The 14,191-nt window shown below is 40.1% G+C and overlaps 1 protein-coding gene across 8 annotated transcripts in view; it reads left to right on the top strand.

Annotated features, from left to right (window-relative positions):
• kcnt1b (potassium sodium-activated channel subfamily T member 1b) overlaps positions 1-14,191 on the top strand; it is a 357,067-nt gene that overhangs the window by 333,505 nt on the left and 9,371 nt on the right. For all 8 annotated transcript variants that reach the window (XM_068012234.1, XM_068012233.1, XM_068012236.1 and 5 more), the window contains 2 exons: positions 2,077-2,205; positions 3,067-3,364. In XM_068012234.1, coding sequence (XP_067868335.1) covers positions 2,077-2,205; positions 3,067-3,364 — 427 coding nt within the window. The remainder of the gene's footprint in view (positions 1-2,076; positions 2,206-3,066; positions 3,365-14,191) is intronic.

The raw sequence follows: 14,191 nt of genomic DNA, 5'->3' as shown, positions 1-14,191 counted from the left end.
AACATGAGAATTTTTTGAATCAGGAAAAGACGTAACCCAACAAACCTGTTCCTTTCTGAATGATCCCAACAACCCACCTTCTCAGTACATCCCCTGCTCTTTCTTCTGTCTTCAGAAGCATTCATTGCCTCTTTAACCCATTTGTTGCTACTCATTTCAATAGTCCTTCCAGATAATTCAATTCACAAAGAAAACCAACCAATTTCCCCCTCCTTACGCTAATTTTCAGTGTCGCACTGGTATTGGAACCCTATGTCATGAGGAACAATTTTCTTGCTATCTTTTTCTTTTAATCCTAATAAATACAGTGGCTTTGTAAATTTTGAAAAAAATTCCCATCCTTCGTTTCCTTTTCTGTATTTCCACTACAACATCTTTCCCAGCTGAGAGGTTTGGCTAAAGATCTATACCCAGACCTTGACCAACACTACACATCAGCCTGTTACTAGCACGGTAATGCTCCAACACTCCACTCATGAAGGAGCAATCAAATCACCCAATGACAATTTCTTTTAACAAATTAAAGCATTGTAACTCTAAAGAAATTGACTTATTGTGAAAAATATAATAGAACTTGCGTCGAAATTGTTGCCCTATAATGAAAGAGGAGATTTGATCGAGGTGTTCAAAATCATGAGGGTTCTGGATAAAGTAGATGGAGAGAAACTCTTCCCATTGGTGGAAGGGTCGAGAACTAGGTGACACAGATTTAAAGTGATTGGCAAAAGAAACAAAGGTGGCATGAGGAAAAGATTTTTTACACAGCGAGTGGTAACTACCTGGAATGCTCCGCTTGAAAAGGCGGTGGAGTGGGACTAACTAAATTGCTCTTGCAGAGAGCTGGCACAGGCTTGATGGGCCCATTGGCCTCTTTCTATGCTGTAACCATTCTATTGATCCTAACCCTTATTCCTGAACAATCCATCCACTGAAAGCTTCTAAACTGTCATTGAAAGAATGATTTCAGGTGGGATCCTCCTACACACTGACACATTGGTGTTGATACAAACAGCAATGAACTGTTAATGTGTGGAGGCCTGAGAATGTTTTGTTAAACATAACTTCATTATGCGTGGGTTAGAAACCTTGAGAATGCTGAGACGACAAAGAACTTAGAAATGGGTGAAGGCAAATTTCCCTGGTGCAAGTAAACAATGCCTGTGAGGTAACGCTTAAAAAAAATTCCAAAAAGGCAATTAACAGAACAAAGTAAAACCTGAATGCAATATTTTAGAAAAAGAATTGAGTAATGAATTTTTTTGTATTTAGAACCTCCATATATTTTACATTCATATATCCGGCATCACTAGAAATAATTCTATTTTCTTATGTATCTGTGTACATAAATGTAAGAGCATAAATCACACTTTTCTACAAACTTTTAGAAACAGAAGATAAGCCCATTCCTGTTGGATGTATTGACCCCATTCTCTTACCATATTAATCCATCCCTTGTCTCTCCCACACAAAAGCAAAAAAACTGCAGATGTTGGAAATCTGAAATAAAAACAGGGAATGCTGGAAATGCTCAACAGGTCAGGCAGCATCTGCGGAGAGAGAAACACAGTTAACATTTCAAGTTGATGGCCTTACATCAGAATGGTCACTCCAATTGCCTCTTGACCCATTCGTATTTATCCACTAGAGTGGCCATCCCAGCTCACTTATTCCGCAAGTAAAAAACTGTACCCTAACTTTATCGTATCCCTAACTTCTTTGTTTATAACTTATCTTCTCTGGTATTTGAATCCTTAGTCACAAATGAGCTATTTTGCTGGATTATTTGTTGCCAGTCTCCTTCATTGTGTTGAAAAATTCAATTAGAACAACAAAGAAAGCCAAGCCCAAATTCCTGCTAACCTGGGATGTAATGCTCACTCAAATACAATACCCTTTTTTCTAAATGGTTGCCTGACATAATGGTCAGTGTAAGCTATTACTTTTAAATCTATTAACTAATGAAATCACTAGGATTCAATAGTCGATAGGCAATGAGCTATGGTCTGTATTATTTTCAATCATTTACAGATATACTCCACCATTCAGCATGTTATATCGTTTGCCTTTGTTTCTTAGATGAAAATCACGGAGGATGATTTGTGGATCCGAACATACGGCAGGCTCTTCCAGAAACTGTGCTCTTCCAGTGCTGAAATTCCAATTGGGATTTACAGAACAGAGTCACACATGTTTTCCACATCTGAGGTGGGGCACTGCTTTACTTTCTCATTTTGCTCTTCTTCCCTACTTGGTGCCCTGGCCCGTTTGTAATCCTTCAACCAACATCACTAAAGCAGTTTATCCAGTCATTATCACATTCCTGTTTGTGGGATCTTGCTGTGTGCAAATTGGCTGCTGCGTTACCAACATTACAATAGTGACTGCATCTCTAAAGTATTTCATTAGCTTAACGCACTTTGGGACGTCCTGAGGACGTGCAAGGTGCTGTATAAATGCACGTTTTTCTTTCTTTTCTAATGAACACAACATCCTAGGCTGGGATTATGGGCTTAGCCCAGAGCTGTTCAAATGGTACTCCTGTTAAAAGGCACTGTGGGGGACATAGTGTGACCAGTGTTCCAATTCTTTCTGCCCACGTGTGCGGAGATTCTGGCTAATGGTTAGCAACTCTTACTGATTACACTGCTGGGATGGGGAACCCGCTGTGTGGGCAATGCAGGCACAGATCTGCATCTTGCCACTCAGTGTTATGGTGCAATGTCAGTGCAATCTACAAAACTACACGCTATTGCACTGATGTATATTCTTATGTTGCATTAGTTTAGGAGAGGAAATGATAAGAGTTTAGCAACTATGATTTTTTTTTATTCTTGATTAATAATAAACTATTGTGGAAGACTTGGAAAAGGTTCAGGTGACTGCACTTCCTCAATGAATGTTTCCAAGTATTTATTGTGCTTTTTTGCAATAGTAGGATGAATGTGTTTTTTTTTCATTTCTAATATACTGTTGTTTTTAGAGTTTTGCACAGTTAAATCTGAGATTTGTACCTGTACGTGACCGTTTAGGTAGTTTCCTTTTTTTTTTCCACCTCCTTTCTCACAGTCTCAAATATCAATCAATGTTGAGGACTGTGAGGACACCAAAGATGTGAAAGACCCTTGTGAGGGAAAGAGTCATCGGAACTCAACATCAAGTGACCAATCAGAGCACCCATTGCTGAGACGCAAGAGCAGGCAGTGGGCCCGGAGGCTAAGCAGGAAAGGAAACAGGCAGACCAGTAAAACAGATGAAAAGATCAACCAACAGAGGCAGAATCTGTGTCATCGATCTGAAAGGCAAGAGTTGTCAGAACTGGTGAAAAACAGAATGAAGCACTTGGGTTTGCCCACTACAGGATACGGTGGGTGTTGTCTTCCTTTTCTAAAATTAAAAATAATTCAAGGCTGTGACATGCAAAATATTTCAAAATTATATTAACTTAGCATAAATGAACAATTCAAAATATATAATCTCGCCTGGTTTTTATTTATTTATTTAGAATATGGTAAGAAATACATTTAGTCAATTATAAATTACAAAGAGAAATTAACCTCAGTGATTAATCATAAATATCCTTATCTTGTAGAAATGATGGCAATTTGTGAATATTGGGACAAATATTGCTAACTTTATGGCATTTCTAACTGTAAATTAAAATATTGGTCTAATGCATCTGATTTCTAAAAATCATTCAAACAGGATGGAGATATTCTACTCATGATCAGGAGCTGCAGTATACCAATGCTTTTAGTAACCACATGTTAAGCAGTAGTTGAAATGTAATAATTCATCTCTCTTCATTCTGTTCTATCCGGAGCTGCTGTGAAAAATGTTGCTCTATTGTAAAACTTTGATAAAGAATTCAAAGATATTTGGATTCAGTCTTTAATTTTCACTTTAGCCATGGGGTGAAGGTTTGTTATGCCCAGAAATGAACATAAATGAGACTCTTTGATAACACCCATGGCTGTTGTGAACGTGAGATCCTGAAGAGGAGCCTTGTCTTCCAAGAGGGGATATTGAGAAATCACGGGTGGACTCCTTGAAATTTTCTGTCTTTTTTAATATTCATTCCATGCAAGCAAAGCTTCCTTGCGTGAACCACATTCATAAAGTCAACCCTCTGGCATAAGGATGATAGCTTAGTGGAACACCTACTAGGGAAGGCCATTGAAGCGAAGGGTACAAATGGGTTTAAGAAGCAAATTGATCTCCCCCTCCCAACTCTTCTTCACCCTTCGTCTCTTTGCCCTCCTTTAACGTTCCTCCTGCATTATGGACAATGTCTTGTCTACAGACTGAGGAAGCTGCTCTTTCAAAAGAGGTGTAAGTAGATGTCTGAAGTTTTCCTGGCCAGGGTTGGGTTTATATGTGCAACTTTCCTTCTCCTCCCTGCTGTTAGCCCAGCTAAGCAATGGAAAATTAGTTTAACTTGACACTTTCCAGATGTACCGACTAAAATGTTCAGCAGAAGCCTGATCTGGAAGTTGCCAATCAAATCCAAAGATGGAATGAAAACAGAAAATACTGGAAAAATCCAGCAGGCCAGGCAGCAACTGTGGAGAGAGAAACAGAGTTTAATGTTTCAGGTCAATGACATTTCGTCAGTTTTGGTAAAAGGTTAGAGGTGTAACTTGTGAACTGGATGGCCATGTTCCGCAAAACCTCCAAAGATGGTTCCATTCTATAGCTAGCATACCAATTTTCACCACTGTGGTGTGCCTGAGGGATATTGGTCAGAAATAAAAGAACATACTGGGTTCTCAGGGCACTCTGTAACAATACAATGGGCCTTCCCAGTGACCTATTTCCTGACTGAAATTCTCCTCATCTGCAAAAGTGGCCATTAGAACTATGGGGAAGGCACACCGTCTTTTCTTTTCTTCCAAGGCATTATATTAGAATAAGGTTCTAACTATCATTTCGGTAACTTCATTAGTATAAGAAGATTAAAATCCAAACTACTTGGGTAGACGCATTGCCATTACCTATGTAGTTAAGCACTGGTAAGTGTATATGCATCATAATTTGGCAATACTATGTATACCTCAACTGTTAATCAGACTCCACTACCCTCTCTGGGTAAGAATTAATTCAATATGCCTCCACTGATAACTTGTAACTCTATCCTAAAATTAAAGGAGCATTTGTGAACACAGTTAGTTCTTGGCACATCTCCACTAATAGCCGTTCAACAACTGGGAACTTTTGTTGAATCATGAATCATTTGAATATTACTGCCTAACAGGAGGCCATTCAAGCCATCAAATTTGTCCCAGCTATCTTAAAGAGATATCCATTCTCCTGACCTCACTTTTTTTTTAAGTTTAGCAATCAGTAGAATTTGGGATGTGGTGACATCACTTAATTGCCTCAACTGTTGGCTGAGAGAGTTTATCACATGACTGCTTCCACTGAAGAGAACAAGTTAAAGAAGCTAACGCAATCATATTGCTATTCAAGATAAATGTAGAATCCCCATTATTTTAAAATCGGGACCAACAGAATAAGCTGATCAGAGCAACCAAGGCTGGTAAATTTCAGTTGCACAATTAAATAAGTCCGTAATTGAATTGTTGATGTATTATTGGGCTGCTATTTATGAATCTCGTGGATAGAAAACCCACCTTTATAAGATAACTGTCAGTGTGCTTCTGATTTTGGTAATGTTACTTACCTCTAGACATGACTATTCCGACACACCCCTGGCCGCCCTCCCACATTCCATCCTTCGTAAACTTGAGATCATCCAAACTTCTGGTGCCCATGTCCTTGTTTGCACCAAGTCCCATTCACCCATCACCCCTGTGCTTTCTAACGTACACTGGATCCTACCTGGTTAAGTAATGCCTTGATTTTAAAAATTCTCATCCTTGTTTTCAAATCCCTCCATGGCCTCACCCCTCTCTATCTCTGTAATCTCCTCCAGCCCCTCAACTCTCTAAGATATCTGCACCCATCTAATTCTGGCCTCTTGAGCATCCCCAATTTTAATGGCTCCACCATTGCTGCCTTCAGATATCTTGGCCTTAAGCTCTGGAATTCCGTCCCTGAATCTCTACCTCTCTCTCTGCCTTTAAGATGCTCCTCAAAACCTACCTCTTTGATTGTGTCAGATTTTTTTTCTCAATCACTCCTGTGAAGCGACTTAGGAAGTTTTATTACATTAAATACACTATATAAATAAAAGTTGTTTGCTGTGTATTACCTATGTAAGCTGAACAATTTAGGGAAAAAGTACTCATGTAAAGAAAATGCCATGGAAATATGTAATAGAACTGGTGGTGTATTCCTTTAATGGATTAGTGTTTATAATCTGAGAAAGATACTGTACAAAAATATTTTCCACAGCAGTCTCTGTTTCTGTCTCCCTCTCTCTTTGAGTTTACCCTTCTTTCTACAGCAGAAAAGCTATTCTGGATCTTGAACACTATTACAATCTCGTTCTCTCTTTCTCTATCTGTGTGTGTGTTCTGTAGAGGATGTAGCAAATTTAACGGCCAGTGATGTGATGAATCGTGTAAACCTTGGATATTTGCAAGGTAAATTCTCTCCCTGGTAACAGTGACCCTCCACAGACATTGTATAAGATAGGAGATGCCAATTTTAAAAGCAGTTTACCATGTTGTACTGCCCACTGCATATGTCACAATGTGCCAGGGAATGAGGGTTTCTCAGACACTCGCTAATTCAATATATTCTCATTTCTCGTGATTAAACCAAATGACTGTTTTGTTCCAGAAAAATCACATCTTTCTTGATCTCACAACATTTCACAGAATCATAGAATTGTTACAGCGTAGAAGGAGGCCATTCGGCCCATCGTGTCCGCACTGGCTCTCCGAAAGAGCAACTCCCTCAGTCCCATTCCCCTGCCTTCTCCCCATAACCCTGCACATTCTTCCTTTTCATATAACAGTCTAATTCCCTTTTGAATGCTTCAATTGAACCTGCCTCCACCACGTTCTCAGGCAGTGCATTCCAGACCTTAACCACTCACTGCATGAAAAAGATTTTCCTCATGTCACTTTTGCTTCTCTTACCAGATATTTTAAATCTGTGCCCTCTCGTTCTCAATCCTTTCACAAGTGGGAACAGTTTCTCTCTATCTACTCTGTCCAGACAACTCATGATTTTGAATATGTCTATCAAATCACCTCTCAGCCTTCTCTTCTCTTCAAGGAAAACAGTCCTAACTTCTCCAATCTATCTTCATAACTGAAATTCCTCATCCCTGGAACCATTCTCGTGAATCTTTTCTGTACTCTCTCCAATACCCTCACGTCTTTCTTCAAGTGCGGCGCCCAGAATTGGACGCAATACTCCAGCTGAGGCCGAACTGGTGTTTTATACAAGTTCAACATAACTTCCTTGCTCTTGTATTCTATGTCTCTATTAATAAAGCCCAGGATACAGTATGCTTTATTAACTACTCTCTCAACCTGTCCTGCCACCTTTAATAACTTACGCACGTATACACCCAGGTCCCTCTGCTCCCTCACCCCCTTTAGAATAGTGCCCTTTATTCTATATTGTCTCTCCATGTTCTTCCTACCAAAATGAATCACCTCACATTTCTCTGCATTGAACTTCATCTGCCACCTGTCTGCCCATTCCACCAACTTGTCTCTGTCCTTTTGTAGTTCTACACCATCCTCCTCATAGTTCACAATGCTTCCAAGTTTCCTATCATCTGCAAACTTTGAAATTATGCCCTGTACACCAAGGTCTAGGTCATTTTATATATATCAGGAAAAGCAAGGCTCCCAACACTGATCCCGGGGGAACTCCACTACAAACCTTCCTCCAGTCCAAAAAATCCTCCATTAACCTCTACTCTTTGTTTCCTATCACTCAGCCAATTTCGTATCCATGTTGCTACCGTCCCTTTTATTCCCTGAGCTACAAGCTTTCTCACAAGTCTGTTGTGTGGCACTGTATCAAATGCCTTTTGAAAATCCATGTACCCCACATCAACAGCATTGTCCTCATCAGCCCTCTCTGTTACCTGCTCAAAAAACTCCAGCAAGTTAGTGAAACATGATTTCTCCTGGTTGCACTGTTTAGTGTTTCTGCAGCAGGAGTTCTGCAATCTGCATCCTCAAATGTATGAAACTAGTCTGAGCCTTTTTATCGCCACAGACCAGGACAGAAAATCATAACCCCAGCCTAATGAAAACAGAAATTTCAAACTTTCTGATGCATATAAAATACATGCAATGCTTCAGAATGGGTGTACAATCTATCGTTGTTAAATCTGAAGGTATAAGGATAGATATTTATCATGCTACTTGGGAGGGCCAATTGGTTGCCTGCTATCAAAACTATGTGATTTCAATTGCCGTTGATTTCTGGCAGGTTACAGATCTGAAATGCCTGGATGTCGAGTTGAAAATCTATCCCATAATGTCTTTTTTTTTAAAAAAAAGTAAAATTATATTTGTTCTGCCAATCTTTCCTGCTACACTGAAGACATATGCACATCTACACACGCACACCTGCATACTCACAACTGTATATGAACACACCTATGTATATAGACCTACGTACCCACATTCAGAAATACAACACAATTAATGTGTGCTATTTAGATCAGGTAGGTGTACAAATGAATTACGAATGTGCAAGGCAGTGTGAATTCAGCTTCTCTACTTTATCCATCCTAATGAGGACTTTCCCGCCTCTCTCTCTCCCTGACTGCCCCCAAAAGACAATTTGTAGGTTATCTATTATAAATGTTGGCATCTCTTTCATACAGTGTGCTTTATTTGTTGCTTGAAGAGCCCAAATAAGGTTTCATGGAAGTTTTACCCTACTACAATGTCCAGCATACTAACCACATTGATGTTTACATCTGCCTACCACACATCCCAAGCTATACCAGTGGCCAGTGAGAAATGTGAGCTGCGTGGAAGATAATTAACATCAATCTATTTTTTTAAAAAAAGAATTAAATTTGACTCCCAGTTTGCCTCTCGCAGATGAGCCTTCATTATTTATTGGTAGGAGTGTCCTTTGAGTGTGTTTGTGATTTTCCTTCCACCTCACATTACTCCCTTAAGTTGTTCCCTGCCAGAATTAGCTAAATGAAGGCAGCTGTTAGTTAAAGCAAGGATTGGAACTTCTTGCCAATAAAAAATAGTAGTCCAGGCCATTACGGCATGTCAGGTACCAGAAAACTAAGGAGAAATAGATATCCTGAAGAAATAGTCAGACTATTGAATTTGGACTCACCATCTGCATTCCTTTTTAATAATCCAACAGTTTATTGGCTAAAGTCTAATAGTGGCCACAGCTGGACAGAATGTAAAGTGCCTCATTTGTTTCCCTATGTCTTTTTTTTCTGTCCTGATGTTTTTCTCATATTTGACTTTTTTTTGTTTTTATTCCTTCCCTTGTTCATTTATTAATTTTGTTTCCTATCTTCTATCTATTATGCATGCTCATTATGTTTTTAATGTTTTACTTTTAAAACCAGGCGCTTTAAATGCGGGCCAGCATTTTTGAGTTTACCAGTGATAGATGGATAAATCTTTGTAGTTGTTTGATTATTAAAAGGAATCCAGACAGTGAATGATGCCTTTTTCAAACTCAACAACCAGACTATTTCTTCAGATGTTTGGATGTAGATTACCTCTTTTTCCTTGTTTATCTGACATCTGAATTGCCCTGTAATATGGAAAAGAGAAAAGTATTTGCACACACTGAGTCGTGACAGCGGGGCTTCCTGTGCTACCAAAAAGGCGAGGGGAACCCTGCCTCAGCCTTTTGGAGCCCCCCAGCACGATTCAATGGCGCTCGGGCACTTAAGTGTAAGGACGGGCATCCGACCTCCCAGAGCTGCTGACCAATAATCAATGCTCCTGGGAGTGGTGACCACTGCCAGTCCTACAGGAGGCCTGGGACCAGGTCCATCACTGGAGACCAGGGCAAGAAGGTGGTGAGGCGGGGTCGCTGGGGCCAGCCAGGCAGGCCCAGGTGATTGGGTGGAAGGGTAGGCGTTTAGGGTAGGGGGGTGTGTTAATGGAGGGGCTGCTGGGGGCCACAGTAGGCCACAGATTGATCATGGAGGAGGCCACCTCCCCTGCCCCAAAGCTGCAGGGAGGTTGCTTTGTTTCACTCGGTGATCTCCCCGCGTGGCAGAGGCCCCTCCCCCCACCGCTGGCTTAATTCCAGTGGCGGCGGGAAGAGGCCCTTAAGTGCCTTCTGGGCAAGAGGCCGTCTTCGGCCTTTCCCACCCCTGACTTAATCACATTGCGACCAGAAGATGACAAGCACTCCACCCCCTGCCTCCTGTCGCAATCCTATGGGGCCCCCCGCCTCGCAGCCCGTCTCCCGGGGCCCATTAAATCCAGCCCACCATTGTTAAAGTATGCAGGGCCATGCATGATCCTTACTGATACCATGGAAACTCATTCCTTGTTTAAAACAAAATAACAGTGGCTTAACAATGAACTGTTAACTTACCATCCTGGGGGTTGTTATGGATTTTGACACCTGAATCTGCTAGCCACATTCACAATAAGTCAGCTGTCAACCACTCTTAGAAACAAGTCTGTTCTGGAATGCACTGCCGGAAAGTGGAAGTAGATTGAATAGTAACTTTTAAAAGGGAATAATTTGAAAAGGAAAAATTTGCAGGGTTACAGGGAAAGAGCAGCGGAGCGGAACTAATTGGATTTCCTCCTTTTCTGCTGTATGATTCAATGAAAGATGCAATGATAAATAAAGAGCTACTTCTCTTGCAGGCAAGGCTGCTAATATCTCTATTGTTAGACCAGTGCTTATTAAGTGACTATCCAAAGCTCCTCCCCCTCCTCTTCATGGAGGTTGGGCACGTGTGGAGGAAAAAAGCCTGTGTAGGAGAAGTGATTTTGTAATCAAGTAAAATTGCAAGATGAATGAGGGTCACCCATTGAGGATTTACTCATTTTACATTTAGAGGGGAAGGATGGTCTATATGGTTTGTAAATAACTCCATGTGCAGTGGCATCAGAGTAGAAATTACTGTTCTCAATATTATTTAATGGCGGCATGCATCAGACATCAACTATTTTAATGGAGGCATTAGTCCATTTATTTTAATCCCTCTGTTAAAATGGCAGAGGAATTTCATACACCTACGTTAAGCAGTCACACCATGACCAATATCTTTTTTGACCATATTGATGCAAGACTGATCACATCTGTGCACATGAAGCCCTGAATCAAAGTGCCCAATTCCTGAGAATTGGTAATTGCCTTTGTCCAGAAGGCTCTGCACTGTGGTAAAAATGGCAATTCACCATCCTAGCAAGTGCAACGTACTGCAGATTCTGAAAATGTGAAATAAAAACCGAGAACCCTGGAAGTACTCAGCAAGTCTGGCAGCATCTGTGGAGAGAACTCTGTTCTGGCAAAGGGTCATTGACCTGAAATCTTAACACTGTTTCTCTCCCGACGTGAGGCAATCTCACTTTGTGTCAGGAGCCACAGTGCTCAATTAGCCAAAGGAGCAATCGGCCAAAGCCAATTGGATTTGAACCTGATGGTCGATCTAAAATGAGCAATATTAAATAATATTTTGCAAATGTTATTTAAACAATTCAGAATCTTGATCTAAACATTCTTCAAGTTATAGGTACTTAAACACATCAGTTTTCTGATTATATATTATTCTTGGAGTTTAATTGTGCAGAAAAGATGAAGAGCTTCCCTGATTAATATTGAAACATAGCACAGTGCTGGGCTGGAGCAAGTCATTGGGGTCCATCTGGTGGGTCCCAGTGTTTAGGAAATAACCTTTTGCATGATTCTGCTTATACATAAGAACATAATAGCTTATTGCTGTTCTTCTGTGACTATAAACAATTACCACTATAATTGACAAGAAGATAGATTGTTTAAAAAAAAAGCAATGTAAGGAATGCTTGGGATGAGTGGTAGAGTTGGAAGTTCAAATTGCTCATATGAATTTAAACTTTGTTTTCTTGAACATAATTTGTTCTGCTCCCTCTTGCCGTAAAGGTGGTGAATGCCTAAAGACCACACACTGGGACTGTGGTAGCGTTGGCCGCTCACTGCATGTTGCCAGGGGATTGGACCTCTTCCATGGAGCAGGGTTACCTGCATGAACCAGTGGGCCTCATTCACATTTCCGTAAACCAGTGGTATTGTGTGTCTACCTGTGCTGGTGGAGGCAGTGGGCTCTCAGCAAGTGGCACTTCCATTTCTCTCAATAGGCAATTTTTGTGATCTACCAAACTATTAACTGTTTGAATTTAAAATTGACTGGTATTCTGGGAGAACTATTGGAAAGAACACCTACTGGCAGATAATAGCAAATGTTTTTTTTTACACACTTGTCCCCAATTCATTGACTCAATTGGAATTGAAAACTGGGAGAGTGTTTACCAGCAGCCAAGACAAAATGGCACCTATTACACTATCATCCAAAGTCAAAATTACCGCCCAGCACCCCCGGGGAGGGTTGGGGGTTGGGGGGAGGGGGGGGGGGGGGGGGTGGTGGGTACCGCGGTCCCAAAGGCCATTTCTCCCACATGCCAAGTTTCTATTGATAGCTACACAGCCGGCCTAGCAGATGGAGGCAAGTCTCACAAGGAAGGAAAGCTGGTGAGTTTCATTACCACGCCCTCCCTGCCGAGACAGCACCTTCTTAGTGGTTGGCTGATGGAGTAGGTCACTTCCTTGCCATCTGAAGGGATCGAGGAATTGAACATATTTTGAAAAATATGAACTGAAAAATAAAATTATATACTTGCCAAAAATGTAGACTCTCGAATCAGAAATAGAAATGATTTGCCCCTCTTTTTTTATTTAAGCAATTGCCAAATACAAATACATGGCTGAAGGATCATATTCCAGCGGTGAAATTCCTCACCATAATTCTCACTAAATCTCAACTTGAGTACAAAGCAGGAAATCCTACTAATGGCAACTTTTCCATCAGTTATTGACAAGAGGAACTTAAGCCCAAACCAAACTATCATCATCTACTCAAACCAGATGGCTCAATGCAGAGTAGTTTGCACACACATTATGCCTCATTCGTCACGTAGAAACTACATTTTCTAGCATTAGCTGGTGAACTGTTAACAAAAAGCATTGAATTAAAAATAAATGCTGGGATTTTCCATGTAGTTTCCATCTGTTAAAGTGAATTAAAGAGCAAATTTTATGTAGCGTCATTCATGACCTCAGGCTATTCCAAAGTGATTTACAGCCAATAAATTGCTTTTTCAGGGTAGTTGCTGTTGCAATGTCGAGATTGCTTGAGTTTATTCTGCCAATGAATACTGACGATCTCCAGTTCACGTGTGCTCCAAAAAAAACAAGTGACTAAAACACTTCTTGAATATAAATTGAACCCAAATGTAAAAATCCCTCATGATAATTAAAGGCTAGGAAATCCTATTAAAATTAATCTATGTAAGACAAATTTTTTGATGTCATGACTGTGGTCTTCATAAACAAGTTGTTACTGTTGAATATTAATTAATTGGACCATTTCATTTTTCTCCTGAAGGGAGCTTTACAAATTGAGTTTATTTTTTAGAATTGCTCATTAATAGTGATCTTATGATTTCTGAAATGCATCTGTGGGATATTTTTGTTTTTGATGGGTTGGTACATTACAAACATGACCGCAGGACATTGCAAAACGCTGCTTCATTTGTAAAATTAATTGACAAATCATTTTTAGGTTCAAGTTTTAAATAGAAATTTAAAAGAATAATAACATAAAGCACCCAGCAACCATTGAAGTAAATGTAGTAGAAGAAAATATTAACCCAAGGGAAACTTTGATTAACATTTTTCTGTTTAAAAAGTCAAAGTTCGGCGGAGGCTAATATCATCCCATTAAAAAAAAAAATTGTGTTGCACAATTGCAGTTTTGGAAATCCAACTGCGTTTTTTTTTATATGCTACAGTTTTTGTACACTTCTGTTGAAGAAAAAAACATTTAGCTTGTTGCATGATTTGGTTCTGAAGACAACAAAAGGTTTAGGGCCCACTGCTTAGAATCAGTTGTATCTCCATCACACCTCACAACACCTGTTCCCAGTGAAAAAAATTGCAAAGAGTACAGGCAGACATTTTATGCCCTGGGGGTTGTAACACTCCTGTGGCTCAACATCATTGTCATTTCTGTCAGCTGTAGCTCCATTGATAGCACTCTAGCTTTTGT

Source organism: Heterodontus francisci, chromosome 32, assembly GCF_036365525.1.
Source record: "Heterodontus francisci isolate sHetFra1 chromosome 32, sHetFra1.hap1, whole genome shotgun sequence".
Classification (NCBI taxonomy): domain Eukaryota; kingdom Metazoa; phylum Chordata; class Chondrichthyes; order Heterodontiformes; family Heterodontidae; genus Heterodontus; species Heterodontus francisci.
This window is presented reverse-complemented; position numbering and strand designations above follow the sequence as displayed.